At 43.2% G+C, this 15,739-nt stretch overlaps 1 protein-coding gene across 2 annotated transcripts in view; it reads left to right on the top strand.

The window, feature by feature from the left end:
* The first annotated feature begins 12,363 nt into the window (after positions 1 to 12,363).
* The window catches only part of LOC119124023 (kelch-like protein 25), a 51,994-nt gene continuing 48,618 nt past the window's right edge, over positions 12,364 to 15,739 (top strand). Inside the window, exon 1 of one of the 2 annotated variants that reach the window (XM_037253606.1) lies at positions 12,364 to 12,468. In XM_037253606.1, the coding sequence (XP_037109501.1) occupies positions 12,379 to 12,468 (90 nt within the window). In that variant the 5' untranslated portion in view covers positions 12,364 to 12,378. Of the gene's footprint in view, positions 12,561 to 15,739 lie in introns of both variants that reach the window. The other variant, XM_037253605.1, reaches the window with a different exon arrangement.

The raw sequence follows: 15,739 nt of genomic DNA, 5'->3' as shown, positions 1-15,739 counted from the left end.
AGGCTGCTAATGGCGGTCTCGGCTCGCTCCAGTCGGGTGAATGCCGTCTCTTCGTTCGCTGGCTGCATAGTGTTGGTCCGTCTGTACTGTAAGGGATTGGACAGTACAGCCAAGTGCGTAGCGATAGAGACTTTATTGCGGGCGTGGGTAGCTGGAGCTGGCGCTGGATCGGCGATGAGGCTGGGACAAACAAGCTCTTCTGCTGTATCTTCGATTCTTCAAGGACGTCAGTTTGTCGTGGACCGGAGAGCGAAGCAATCTCATGGGACAGACGGACACTCGGGTCTGCGCTGGCGGCGTTGATATAGCGCTGCCCATGAGCCTGTGGCAGGTGGCGGCGATTCCGCTGATAGGGGCGCGTGGTCCTGTCACCGGTGGCGCCGGTACGTGACAGCTTTTAAATGCGCTAATGACGTCCGCCATATCAGGCAGAATGGCTTGCCATTGCGTTCAACAAAAAACAACTTTAACTCTGTTAAAAACGTCCTGTGTTCATCCTCATATATTCGTTTAGCTGTGCATTTTTTCCTTGCCATTTTTAGAGCGAAATTGACACTCCTCAAATGGGTTTGTCCCTCCTCCTTCGCGGGATTTCACCTCACGCGCATGCGCGTTTGACCAAAATACCATATTGAACTCAAGCGAAGCAAATACGCACAAAAAATAAACACAAATGTTGATATGAACGTAAAAGACCCGCATGGAACCAGCCAAAGAGCCGCATGCGGCTCGCGAGCCGCGGGTTGGCCACCCTTGCTCTACACGGTGCATATCTTAGCAGTTTTTAATGGAAACCAGATGTGTCTGGTGCCAATGAGCCTACATTCCTGGACCAAGCCCCAAACAATCCCGCACGAACCTGACCCGAACATGACCCGAACATGACCCGGTCACACTTAGGCTTACTAGTGAGATATACATTGCATGATACCAGAATAAAAATTTACAACATACATATTTGCCCAAGTCATATTTCAATATTTTGGGTAAAACGAGAAAAAACACAATTTTTACAACACAAACTGGTATTTTTCATTTTCCGCGTTTCCTTCTGCTCGATTGTTAACATATCTGGTTGAACTTTTTGTTACAATACCAATTAAAAGTAGACTTCAATCACTTCACTGGATCTGTAGAGATTGAGTACTGAGGGGTTCAGTCCGTGGGGGTCCATGCAAATCGCAATTTTTACCTTGACTCGTGCCAAAATGACATATTCAAAGTGCATTGCATTGTTATAACATGACACCATACTATCTATGTGTATCCGTTTTTTTTCTTTGTGTAATGTTTTCTTTTTTATGCTTTATGCTTTTTTATACTGTGAATTAAAAAAATGAATGAATATACCTATGTTGAATGAAAAAGTACTGCCTGTCTCCAATTCTTTGCCTCAGCCTCTTTCCGCAAAAAAACGTAGGAGGCATATATTTCAGCAGTAAACGCAACCAAATTCGTGGATTGGCCAGAAAGACATTCAGTCATAGTAACAACAAATGCCATTGGTTCGCTCATTTTCATTTTGGAATGGGGGTTTCGAGCTTCAGTCTCCCTCCCCTCAGTCGTCTCAACGGGATCTGGCTACTACTGTGTGGGAGGTAGGTACCGAGCTATTTTACCTTCCAGCCCGATGCGCAATCTTCAGGTGATTTTACATTCCATTCGGAATTGTGAGCATAGTAAAGCAAATGTTTGTTATTTTGCATTCGAACGTTAACACCGACCTAACTGGTTTAGACTCCATCGTATAGCTCTTCGAGAAATTAGCACATAATTCGATAGTGTTCTATCTTTTGACTACACTTGCTGAACTTCGCACACATTGAGCCTTCTTGTCACACTGAGATGGGTTGTTCAGTTTTTGCCATCTGCAAAATTACGACACTACAATGCTTGCGACATTTAGCAACATCAACACGTTTTCCTCTCAACTAAAAATTATGAGCTTCCTATGTATGGCCTCATCTAAGTCACTGCTCTGGGAATCTATACGAAAAAGAAAACTTTATATGCTATCCTAAATGATACCTATGCGCTAATTCAGTTTTGGTGTATTTAGACAATGTCAACAGACTGGTCTTTTGGTCTTGTTCTTTTATTTTTTAATGTTGTTGTTGCCTTGTTTTTATTATTGTTGTTTTTAATCAAGGCTTTTGTGTCATTTATGCACTTTGGAGCTTGTTTAGACAAGCCAGCGCATACGTTTTTCCAATCCATATACAGTCGTATGCAAAAGCTTGGGCACCCCTGATCATTTTCATGATTTTTCTTTATAAATCAGTGTTTGTTCGGATCAGCAATTTCAGTTAAATATACGTATCATATAGCAGACAAACACAGTGATATTTGAGAAGTGAAATGAAGTTTATAGGATTTACAGAAAGTGCGCAATCATTACTTTAACAAAAGTAGGCAGGTGCATTAATTTGGGCACCCCAACAGAAAACCATGTATCTCCGTATGGGAGAATAATGCGGCAGAAGTGCACATGCCACAAACAGTCACTTTAGGCATGCTAAAGCACATTTGGACAAGCCAGCTTCATTTTGGAATAAGGTGCTGTGGACTGATGAAACTAAGATTGAGTTATTTGGACATAACAAGGGGCGCTATGCGTGAAGGAAGAAGAACACAGCATTCCAGGACAAACACTTGCTACCCACAGTCAGATTTGGTGGTGATTCCATCATACTGTAGGGCTGTATGGCCAGTGCAGGTACTGGCAATCTTGTTAAAGTTGAAGGTCGCATAGATTCCAGTCAGTATCAGCAGATTCTTGCAAACAATGTTCAAGAATCAGTGACAAAGTTGAAGTTGCGCAGGGGCTGGATACCGCAACAAGACAACAACCCCAAACACTGCTCAAATTCTACTAAGGCATTCATCCAGAAGAACAACATTCTGGAATGGCCATCTCGGTTTCCAGACCTGAAAATTATTGAAAATCTGTGGTGTGATTTAAAGCGGGCTGTCCATGCTCGGAAACCATCAAACCTGACTGAACTGGAGATATTTGCCAAGAAGAATGGTCAAAATTACCTTCAACCAGAATCCAGACTCTCATTGGAAGCTATAGAAAGTGTTTAGTTTAGTGTTTAGTGTTTCTGCAAAAGGAGGATCTACTAAATTTTTCTGTTGGCGTGCCCAAATTTATGCACCTGCCTACTTTTATTTACGTCATGATTGCACACTTTCTGTAAGTCATATAAACTTCATTTCACTTCTCAAACATCACTGTTTTTGTCTGCTATATGATATATTTAACCGAAATTGCTGATCCGGACAACCAATGCTTTGTAAAGAAAAATCTTGAAAATGATCAGGGGTGCCCAAACTTTTGCATACGACTGTATCTACGTATGTGTATTTGATTCCTGGTTTTCCTAATTGTAGTTCCCAGCCCCTCCACACACACATTCACTATTTACCGTACTTTAAGAACTTTGTTGATCTCAACCAGATACTAAACCATAAATAAACACATATAAAAGCACTTGTGAATGTAGACCTTTTCCTTGGAAGCCTCGATCTTTTATTCATTGTGAAGGAATATTTGTGGCGACTTGAGGTAACTAAGTAGCCACAATAATACACTCTTGTTTTGTTTACATTGAAAGAAAGTGTATGTTTCCCCATAGACCAGTGGTCCCCAACCACCGAGCCGCGGACCGGTACCGGTCCGTGGGTCACTTGGTACCGGGCCGCGGAGCCGCACAGGAAAAAAAAAAAAAAAAAGAAATCTTTTTTTTTTTTTTTTTTTTTCATTGACGATCAATTCATTCAGGTTAAGACGCTCGTCCCGGTCACGTGACATGTTTCCCCAGTCGAGCCCGCAAAGCTAGCAAAAATGAGTAAGAATTTATTTTGAAAAATATAAAAAATTTGGCGAATCTCTCCCAATTACATCTGTCGGTGCATCTGAAAAATAAGGACTCTTGAGACAGGGCGCTCGTCTCGGTCACGTGACATGTCACCACAGTCAAGCCCGCGAGGCAAGCAAAAATGAGCAAGAAACAGAGAAGTTTGGAAAGCTTCTTCGGAAAGGGAAAAATGTCCAATGAGGACACTGAAGAAGAAGAGGCTACGACTTCTAAGAAAAGGAAAGCTGCATTTAAAAGAACATTTCTGGAGTCCTACTTAAAATATGGATTTATCGCCACAGGTGACTCTGACGCGCCAAGTGCACTCCGCATATATGGCGAAAGGCTAGCTAACGAGGCAATGAAGCCTTCAAACCTGCTTCGGCACATGGAGACCAAGCATCCTGCATTTAAAGACAAACCTTAACCACTTCGGGTGTCATTGTCTCCGATTACGCCTAGATGGGAACGGCTCATTTCTGAGAAAAGAGCTCGGTGCTCCCACTAATTCAACGTTTTATTTTTATGTGGTTTATATTTGTTTTTATGCCAGTCGTATCATTTTATTTCATCCTATTTATATACACTACCGTTCAAAAGTTTGGGGTCACAAAATTGTTTGGGTGACCCCAAACTTTTGAACGGTAGTGTAAATATTATTATAATAAAATATTATGAATTAAATATTATAAATTATATCTTATATTTGTATAAGATTATAAAAAATCTATGAATATAAGTATACATATATATTATAAGATTTTTTACACAGAAGATTATATATATAATCTATAAATAATTATCTAAATAAATATATACACTACCGTTCAAAAGTTTGGGGTCACCCAAACAATTTTGTGACCCCAAACTTTTGAACGGTAGTGTATATAAATATTTAAATAATAAATATATAAATATATTTATTTATATAAAGGCCGGTCCGCGAAAATATTTCTGACACGTAACCGGTCCGTGGTGCAAAAAAGGTTGGGGACCACTGCTCTAAATCATTAAATCCATCGATCAAATTCCTCGTCCTTTGTCAACAACGCCGCGCGTGCGCCCTGACGTCAGCCTCGTCGTTATTCCACAGATCTACTATAGAACTATATTGTAGCGTTAACAAAGTTCAAGGAAAGACGTGTGTTTGGTAAACGGCTCTTTATTTAACAAAACAAACTTCCAGGCGTGTGGCGGCGTGGACTTCCAGCCACGGAGGTGGAAGAAAGATCCATAGAATAAGACCGGGCGTGCGTAAAAGCCATGACCGAGCCCAATCCACCGTCCCCAGACAGCCACCCGGCCGAGCGCCGGCCCCCGACTTCTATCCACGGAGGTGAAAGAGACCTCCGTATAGTAGGACCGGGCGTGCGTAAAAGCCATGTCCGAGCCCCATCCACCGTCCCTGGACAGCCACCCGGCCGAGCGCCGGCCCCCGACTTCAATCCACGGAAGTGAAAGAGAGCTCCGTCGAGTCAATCTTTGTCCTTTATGTAAACAACCGCCGCGCTGCTGACGCGACGTCGCGCCGCGCCAGCAGCGCGGCAGTTGTTTACATAAAGGACAAAGATTGACTCGACGGAGCTGCTGCTGACGCGACGTCGCGCTGCTGACGTCACTTGAAATTCAAATTACAGTAATCCCTTGCTACATTGCGGTTCGTTTATCGCGGTTTCACTTTTTTTTTTTTTTTTTTGGAAGATTTTTGAAAAAAAACATATAAGTCTATATAAGTCTATATAAGTATATATTATTATAAGTCGCCCCCCCGCCCAAACTATGACAAAAACCGCGACTTATAGTCCGAAAATTACGGTATGTGTTTTTTTTTTTACGTTATTGTGCATTTTATGGCTAATGCGGCCTATATTTCGGAGCGACTTTTAGTCCAAAAAATTCGGTATATGACTCTTGTAGTTTTGAATCTTGTATTTATCTAGCTTGGTCGAACAGCATGGTGACCATCATGGTCACATGAAGGCCGCATGCATGCATAGGGATGAATATCGATAAAATTTGATCAATACTACAACTCTAGACAGTACTGCAGTGCTTATTGACCCGGTGCCTTAGCGGTATTGTTAGTACGTTTTTGTTTTGAAAAACACCAAACCAAAAATATTATAACTTTTTTTTTAAATACATGTACTTGTCTTGTAACTACATTAATGTAAAATACATTAAAAAAGATTGATTAGAATCAATTACTATTCCAGTCTCCAGGCACAATCACTTGACACCAAGAATAACCACACTTTTACTTTTTTTTTTAACGGTTGCATTGAGGCTACAATATAATACATAACCATTGAACAGCTAAATCAATTGGTGAGTGAAATGCTCAGCTGCTGCTGACTTGCTGTTCATAGCAGCGTAGGTAACCCAATGTAAGTGAGACAAGCTTGTGCTAGTGTATGTTATTAAAATCTTATTGCTCATAGATGTACAAACCGGATTCGGTTGAAGTTGGGAAATTGTGTAAAATGTAAATAAAAACAAAATACAACGATTTGAAAATCATTCTCAACCCATATTCAATTGAATACACTACAAAGACAACATATTTAATGTTCAAACTGATAAACTTAATTGTTTTTTGCCAAATAATAATTAACTTTCATGGCTGCAACACGTCCAGTAGAAGTTGGGAAAGGTGGCAAAAAATACTGAGAAAGCTGAGAAAAGCTCATCAAACACCTATTTGGAACATCCCACATGTGATCAGGCTAATTGGGAACAGGTGGGTACCATGATTGGGTATAAAAGGAGCCTCCCCAAACATGCTCAGTCATTTACAAGCAAGGATGGGGCGAGGTTCACCACTTTGCGTGAGAAAATAGTTGAACAGTTTAAGAACAACATTTCTCAAAGCAAAATTGCAAGGAATTTAGGGATTTCAACATCTACGGTCCATAATATCATCGAAAGGTTCGGAGAATCTGGTGAAATCACTGCACGTAAGCGCCACGGCCGGAAACCAAGACTGAATGACCATGACCTTCGATCCCTCAGATGGCACTGCCTTAAAAACCGACATGAGTGTGTAAAGGATATCACCAAATGGGCTCAGTAAAACTTCAGAAAACCACTGTCAGTAAATACAGTCCGTCACTACATCAGTAAGTGCGGGTTAAAACTCTCCCATGCAAAGCAAAAGCCGTTTATGAACAACATCCAGAAACGCCGCCGCGTTCTCTGGACCCGAGCTCATGTAAAATTGACTGATGCACAATCTTCTTCTTATCGTGGCTACAAGGCAGTTAGTTACAGGCTTGGCTAGATGTGGTTCAGCCACAGCTGAACACATTTCTGTCCCTTCTCGTTAAACTCTGCTAAATCCGATGCTGTGCAAGGATGTTCCAGCAGGGGGCATATGAGGTGTTGCATGGTCTGTGGTTCAGTGCCACAGTCACACTCAGTGTTCCGATCATCCAGATGTCCCCATTTGGCGAGAGTGACTTTTGCACGTCCAACACCAGATCTTAGTCTATTTAGGCATTTCCACGTTGCATAGTTGGTGTCTGCTCCTGGGGGCATTGCCTCGCTTGCCATAAGCTCCATTGTAGTTTCTGGGGGAAGATTGTCAAGTCTTTCTTCCCATCGAGTGACTCTTTCACTGCCTATGCTCGGTGTTCTGAGGGGTGGGACACTTTTCAGAAAACTTTTCCTGGACTTAAGGCGGCTTTTCAAAGTCAAAGTCAAAGTCTGCTTTATTGTCAACCTCTTCACATGCCAAGACACACAAAGAAATCTAAATTACGTTTTCACTATCCCACGGTGACAAGACATCGTACACGACATACATACAAGCAAACAACACAAAATAAAAACAAGAAGGCACAAACAATGAATAATAAGAGTGATGAATAAATAATAAATAAACAAATAACACAATAAATAAATAAATAAGAGGAGCAAAACGGAGCAAGTGTGCATACAGCAGACAGTCAGAATATAGCGCAAAAGTACAGGACGCTACGCAGAAGGGGGGAGAGAGTTCAGGATCCTAACAGCCTGGAGTACGAAGCTGTTGGTGAGTCTGGTGGTGCGGGAGCGCAGGTATTTGGCTGGTATTTCAAAGTCAAAGTCAAAGTCAAAGTCAGCTTTATTGTCAATCCCTTCATACGTCAAGACACACAAAGAAACCGAAATTCCGTTTCCTCCATCCCACGGTGACGAGACATACAAGTAGGCGACACAAAACAAAAACAAGAAGGCACAAACCATAAATAATAAATAATAAATAAAATAAAATGAGCGATGAATAAAAACAGACCAATAACCCATTGAATATGAGGGGCAAAACCGAGCCAGTGAGCATACAGCAAGAACAGGACGCTACGCTGAAAGGGGGAGCGAGTTCAGGATCCTAACAGCCTGGAGTACGAAGCTGTTGGAAAGTCTGGTGGTGCGGGAGCGCAGGCTCCTGTACCGCCTCCCAGAGGGCAGAAGTTCAAACAAAGGGTGAGCGGGGTGACTCACATCACTCACAATCTTGGTCGCCTTGCGGGTGAGATGGGAGGTGTAAATGTCCTTCAAGGAGGGGAGAGAAGCACCAATAGTCTTACTAGCCGTTTTCACAATGCGCTGCAGGGCCTTCAAGTCTTGGTCAGTGCAGCTGCCACCCCAGACAGCAATACAGCTGGAGAGGACGCTCTCAATGGTGCCGCGGTAAAACGTAGTCATGACGGCCGGAGGAGTCCCCGCTCGCCTGAGTTTCCGAAGGAAGTACAGGCGGCGCCGGGCCTTCTTCGCCAGCGACGCGGTGTTGGTGGACCAGGAGAGATCCTCACTGATGTGCACCCCCAGGAACCTGGCGCTGCTCACTATTTGGCCGAAGAGAGGATGTCTTTGGTCAGTGGACTGTTGTTGCCGCTCTTCCTTGCTTGCTGCTTGTCTACGTATCTCTGGTGGGGCTATTCCTGCCAGGATGTACAGGCGCTCTGTAGGCGTTGGTTTTAGACAGCCAGTGATAAGACGGCAGGTAGCATTTAGGGCGGGGTCCAGCTTCTTGGCATGGGCAGCTCGCTCCCATACTGGCCAAGCATACTCCGCAGCTGAGTAGCAGAGAGCAAGTGCAGTTGTCTTGAGAGTCTGTGGATTAGCACCCCATGTTGTGCCAGTGAGCTTTCGGACAATGTTGTTCCTCGCAGCTACTTTGCACTTAGTCTTCTCAATGTGGGTCTTAAAGGAGAAGCATCTATCCAGGGTTACCCCTAGGTAGACTGGGTGCTCACAGTGTTCAACGGGGGTTCCTGACCAGCTGACCTTCAGTTGGCGCTTAGCTTCACGATTTCGCAGGTGGAAGGCACACACCTGTGTCTTAGATGGGTTTGCACGTAGTTGGTTTTCTTCATAGTAGGGTGTTAGCTCTGTCAGCATTGGAGAGTCTGTCACGATTTTGAAATCAGTGGCTTGTGCACCTATGCCAAGATCGTCTGCATATATGAAGTGACGTGTGTCTGCACTTTTTGGTTGGTCATTGGTGTAGATCTTCAAGAGAAGTGGTGCAAGCACACTTCCCTGTGGGAGGCCATTCTTGAGTCTTCGCCACCTGCTTTTCTTTCCGCCAAGTTCAACAAAAAAGCGCCTGTTTTCAAGCATGCTTTCAATCAGCTCTGTCAGACGGATGTCTCTTGTGGTCTCCAGGATCTTGCTGAGGAGACGTCTGTGGTTGACTGTATCATAGGCAGCTGAGAGGTCGACAAACACCACACCAGTTACCATCCCTTCCTCATAACCATCTTCGATGTACTGGGTAAGGTTGAGTACTTGGTAGTTGTCGACTTGCCAGGGCGGAAACCTGCTTGTTCAGGGATGAGGTGTTCGTCAACAAGGAGCCGATTCTGTTGAGGATTAGACGTTCGAAGAGCTTGTAGGTGTGACTCAGAAGTGAGATTGGTCTAAAGTTCTTGGGAGCGGATAGGTCTTTCCCAGGTTTCAGCAGTGCTATAATGTGGGCCTTCTTCCAGATGTTGGGGAGCTTGTGTGTTGTCAGGCACTCAATGTAGAGCTGTAGGAGCCATGTCTTGGCCTTGTAACCGAAGTGCTTGATCTGTTCGGTTGTGATGTTATCCAGTCCAATGGCTTTTCCTGGTTTGAGGGTAGTGATTCCCCCTTCCAGCTCTTCCATGGTGAGCTGTCTTGCAAATGCAGGGTCCTCGATGTATTTCTTGCGGTTCAGTTTGATCTTTTTCGCGCTCTTTCCACTCTTTCCATTTTCAAGCAATTGGTTGGCAACTTGGTTGGCAGTGACTTTTGGGCGCTGAGGAGCTGCTTTAGGGTCACCCCGTAGCTTCCGAATAAGTGTCCATGCTTTCTTGCTGTTTTTTGACATGTCTGTGGACTCAATAAGAGCATTCCAAGTCTTGCTTCGCTCTTGGGCAATGCTTTCCATCACCTTCTCACCTTGGGCAGTTGTCTCCTCTGAGAGGGGATCTAATTCAAACATGCTGATATAATTATCATAGAGTCCTGCACAGTCCTTTGAGAGACCAGGTATATATTCAACTCTACAGCCACGGGGGATATGTTTCCGAGCAGTTTTCAGCACCAGGTTAGCAAAAAGGTCATAGTTTGTGCTAACTGGTATTATATTCTTGATCTTCTCTTCCAGCTCGTTGGTGAATCCTTCCCAGTCTGCTTTCTTGTAGTTGAATCGCCTTTTGAAGGGCACGATGGTTGGGACTACAGGCGCGTTGATTTGGATCCCGATGGGACGGTGTTGGCTTGATGGAATAGGGTCCAGCGCAGTCTTTTTACACAGTCCAGCGATGTTATTTGTGACCATGGTGAGATCTGGATTATAGCCCCGTTTCCAGTGAGCACTAAGGAATGAGTGTGGTAGCTTGGGGTCATGGATAAGACTTAGTTTGTTGGCCTCTATCCATTCCTCAACTGCTTCTCCATCCTTGTTCATTTCAGGGTAGCCCCACTGGATACTGTGGCTGTTGAAGTCACCAATAATGATCTGGGGTTTGTTGTGTACTTTGGGGATTGGCTGGGGGAATATGAAGTCTACAGGTGGTGGTTTATAGACAGATGTTACTACAGCACTGCTTAGCTCGACAGATAGGACTTCGATATCATGGTCATCTGACATGTCTGTGTCTTCTATAGCTAAACCTGTTTTTACAAATATGGCACTGCTGTACTGCCTGTGAGGTCGTTCAATGGCCAGGACCATTCCTGGTGTGGTGGGGCGATTATTTTCACTCCCTCCGTGCGTCTCTTGCAAGCAGAGCACGTCACAGTGTTGTCTGCTGCATAGATTGGCTAAGATTGTTCGTTTTGCAGAGGAGAACCCTTCGATGTTCACAGATCGGACCGTCAATCAAGGCCGGCTCTACGCAGGGGCAAGAGGGGGCGTTGCCCCCTCAAACAGATGTCCTGCCCCCTCTAATCAAACTTTTAGAAGTGAAAAATCCGCTGATAGAAACACACGTTAATCAGCCCCCTCTCTTCTCTCATGTCGGTGCAGTGTGTGTCCTCCCTCACACAGCCTGCTGTCAGGACTCCCCGCCCCTCCGCAAACATCCAATCACTGTGAGTATGCAAATGAGGCAAGACGCAGCCAGAGAGTGTCAGGTTAGTGTCAGCGCGGTAGGAGTTGGAAGAAGCAGTAAAAACGCCACCAAACTCGTCGTAATGACCCGTGATATAACTAATGATTAACGACAACTCAAATAATAGTTAATATAACATTCATATTATATGTCCCCCCCCCCCCCCCTGAGAGATTGCCACCTTATTGTGTGGTCAGGGGGTTTGCGTGCCTCAGTGACCCTAAGAGCAATACCAGCAGAAGCTTTAATCTTCAGGTGGGACACCCAAGCTGGACAGGTCTTAGTGTAGAGACCTGACAGAGTGCAATCCACTTCTCCAGGTTGAGATCTGGACACACAGCTAACAACTGCCGTGAAGAAAACACTAACGGTGTTAAAAATGTGTAAAAAAAAAAAAAAAAAAGAACATGCCCCCTTCACATTTCTGACTGCCCCCTCTTACGTGCATTCCTAGAACCGGCCCTGCCGTCAATGCTGGTCGTGAAGAGGTTCCTTGTTTCCAAGGTCGACCTTTGTGTCTATCTACAGCAGGGGTGTCAAACTCATTTTCTATTAAAAGGAAAGGTGATGTAACGAAGTGGTAAACAAGCCCTTTCCCAACTTTTACCGCACGTGTTGCAGCCATGAAATACTAAGTTAATTATTATTTGTAAAATAAAATAAAGTTCGTGAGTTAGAGCATTAAATATGTTGTCTTTGTAGTGTATTCAATTGAATATAGGTTGAAAAGGATTTTTAAATCATTGTATTTTGTTTTTATTTACATTTTACACAATTTCCCAACTTCAACCGAATCCGGTTTGTAATAATTTGAATTCCTTAAAATAACATTTTGTCTGTGCAGCAATTTATAAAGTTAGTGCACATACAGTAAGCATAGTCCTTAATGTTACATAAATGCTTTTCTATTTTCTGCCCTTTAACTAGAAAACATCTGAGTGAAGACAGCCACCATGTCTGTGACTGTTCATGAGAATCGGAAATCCCGTACCAGCACGGGATCTATGAACATTTCACTGTTCCACAAGCCATCACACCCTGATAGTGTCTTGACTCATCTAAACACAATGAGGAAACAGAGCGTGTTCACAGATATCACGTTGAGAGCTGGGGACCGCTCCTTTCAATGTCACAGGTAAGAGAATTGTTGATTTAAATATAATTGTTCCTATTGTATGTGCAAATATACCGTAATTTTCGGACTAAAAGTCGCTCCGGAATATAGGTCGCATTAGCCATAAAATGCACAATAACGTGAAAAAAAACATATATAAGTCGCTCCGGAGTATAAGTCGCATTTTGGGGGACACCAGGAACAGACATGAACGAGCAACAACAGGCTAAACGATAGGTAAGCTAACTTGACATAAACACAAACGAAGAGCTGAGAACGGACCTGACGTAACATTCAGATTTATTCAAATAACTATTACATAAATAACACGTTTATAAAACCATCTGTGTCACTCCAATTCATTAAATCCATCGATCGTCCTTTGTCAACAATAGGTTCGCGCCGCTGACGGCGCTTAAACTTCAAAATATTCCACAGGCCCATATAACGATATATAAATTATATATCAAATAACTATTATATAAGCAATAATATTATCAAACCATCTGTGTCACTCCAAATCATTAAACCCATCGATCAAATTCCTCGTCCTTTGTCAACAACGCCGCGCGTGCGCCCTGACGTCAGCCTCGTTGTTATTCCACAGATCTAGTATATAACTATATTGTAGCGTTAACAAAGTACAAGGAAAGACGTGGGTTTGGTAAACGTCTCTTTATTTAACAAAACAAGAGTTCAACGAGCCAACAACTACTGAACTGTAACAATAAAACCATATCCAAGTTGCTAAACGAAATAAAATATATCAAATAACTATAACATACGTAAATAGTTCACCGCAACATGGCCCCAAGCACCGGTGTTGACTTCCAGGTGTGTGGCGGCGTGGACTTCCATCCCCGGAGGTGGCACTTCCAGCCACGGAGGTGGAAGAGAGCTCCAGAGAATAGGACCGGGCGTGCGTAAAAGCCATGTCCGAGCCCCATCCACCGTCCCCGGACAGCCACCCGGCCGAGCACCACCCCCGACTTCCATCCACGGAGGTGAAAGAGAGCTCCGTAGAGTAGGACCGGGCGTGCGTAAAAGCCATGTCCGAGCCCCATCCACCGTCCTCGGACAGCCACCCGGCCGAGCGCCGGCCCCAGACTTCCATCCACGGAAGTGAAAGAGAGCTCCGTAGAGTAGGACCGGGCGTGCGTAAAAGCCATAATAGTTTTTCGAACCTTCTGTGTCACTACAAATCATTAAATCCTTCAAATTCTTCGTCCTCCGTGTCACTTAGAAACAAAGCCGCTAATGATGCCGGTAGTACGTGGGGCCCTTCGTCATCTTCGTCATCCCGTGATCGAATCTTTGTCCTTTACGTAAACAACTGCCGTGCGGCGCTGCTGACATCACTTGAAATTCAAATTACAGTAATCCCTTGCTACATCGCGGTTCGTTTATTGCGGTTTCACTTTTTTTTTGAAAAGTTTTGAAAAAATTCACATATAAGTCGCTCCTCAGTATAAGTCGCACCCCACCCAAACTATGAAAAAACCGCGACTTATAGTCTGAAAATTACTGTAGTACAGTGATCCCTCGTTTCTCACGGGAGATGCGTTCCACAACCAGCCGCGAAAAACGAAAGTCTGCGAAGAAGAAACAGTATATGCATTATTTAGAAATTTAAATACCAATGTATTGAAATGTCCAACACATAGTGTTTCTTGTTGGCCGCTAGACGGCATGGGTGTATTGTAAGTCAATTAAAAGTATGGTTTTCTTAGTTTTAGTTTGTTTTCTTTGTAAACAACGACAATGCTGACTCCGGAAGTACATGCGGCGCTGACGTCAGACTCATCGTCAGTTGTGGTTCCAGTTATTCCACAGGCCTATATAACTATATATAAACTATATATCAAATAACTATAACATAAATAAAAATTTTATCGAACCATCCGTGTCACTCCAAATCATTAAATCCATCCAAATCTTCGTCCTCTGTGTCACTTAAAAAAAACGCCGCTGCTGACTCTGGAAGTACATGCGGCGTTGACGCCGGACTCGTCAGTTGCGGTTCCAGTTATTTCACAAACCTATATAACCATATATAAACTATATATCAAATGACTATAACATAAATAACAATTTTATCAAACCATCCGCGTCACTCCAAATCATTAAATCCATCGAAATCTTCGTCCTCCGTGTCACTTATAAACAACTCCGCTGACTCCGGAAGTCAGTGGATGGATTCAGACTCATTGTCAGTTGTTGTTCCAATTATTCCACAGGCCGAGAGCGCCTCATGCGGTTTAAAGTGAAAATAACGTGAAGTGGTCAACTGTACTATAATAAGTAATGAGTAAGTTGTAAGTAATAAGTGTTAATGATCAAGTAATAATGTGTTAATAATTTCACATATAAGTTGCTTCTGATTATAAGTTGCACCCCCGGCCAAACTGCAACTTATAGTCCGGAAAATACGGTAATTGGGTTCTATGTACATCAGGGGTGCCCAATACGTCGATCGAAATCGAGCTACCGGTCGATCGCCAAGCCACTATTGGTCGATCGCGTGATATTAAAATGTTTTTAAATTTTTTAAAAAAGTTCTTTCGCACTTGACGCGTGTACAAACAACGGCGCTAACAACACAACACAAACACGCTAGCTCGCGAGTTCCCTCCAATTGTCAGAACCCTGTTTTTTCTCTTAAACTTAAGAAAGGGTATAAAAATGAGTGGGGCAGCTGGCCATAGTAAGAAGTATCACTTTCATAGGGAATGGGAGTAGGACTTTTTTTTCACGATGACATATATATATATATATATATATATATATATATATATATATATATATATATATATATATATATAAACAAATGTTTTTTTTAGTGGGTAGATCTTTGTGACTTGGTCATTTCAAAAGTAGCTCGCGAGCTGAAAAAGTTTGGGCACCCCTGATGTACATAATCGAGGCCAATCCATTACCAAAGGACTTATAGGAACATAGTGTATTTGAGGTAAGTGGTGTAAACTCCAAAATTAGATACTAGAGAATCACTGCATCCTACGGGTCACTCAGTGGGCCAAATTTGAACTGCTTGCGCATTGACTTGACACTGACGATTAATTGCCTTAATTCAAATAATTTATTCAAAATATTAAAGCAGGCGTGTCCAAAGTCCGGCCCGCGGGCCTCGTTTGGACTTTCTAAATTTGCCCGAAGCATTGTGTCATAAAATCAATAATAAG

The sequence above is a fragment of the Syngnathus acus genome, chromosome 6 (genome assembly GCF_901709675.1).
Source record: "Syngnathus acus chromosome 6, fSynAcu1.2, whole genome shotgun sequence".
NCBI lineage: Eukaryota > Metazoa > Chordata > Actinopteri > Syngnathiformes > Syngnathidae > Syngnathus > Syngnathus acus.
The sequence above is the reverse complement of the archived record's forward strand: the minus strand, read 5'-3'. Positions and strand labels throughout refer to the sequence as shown.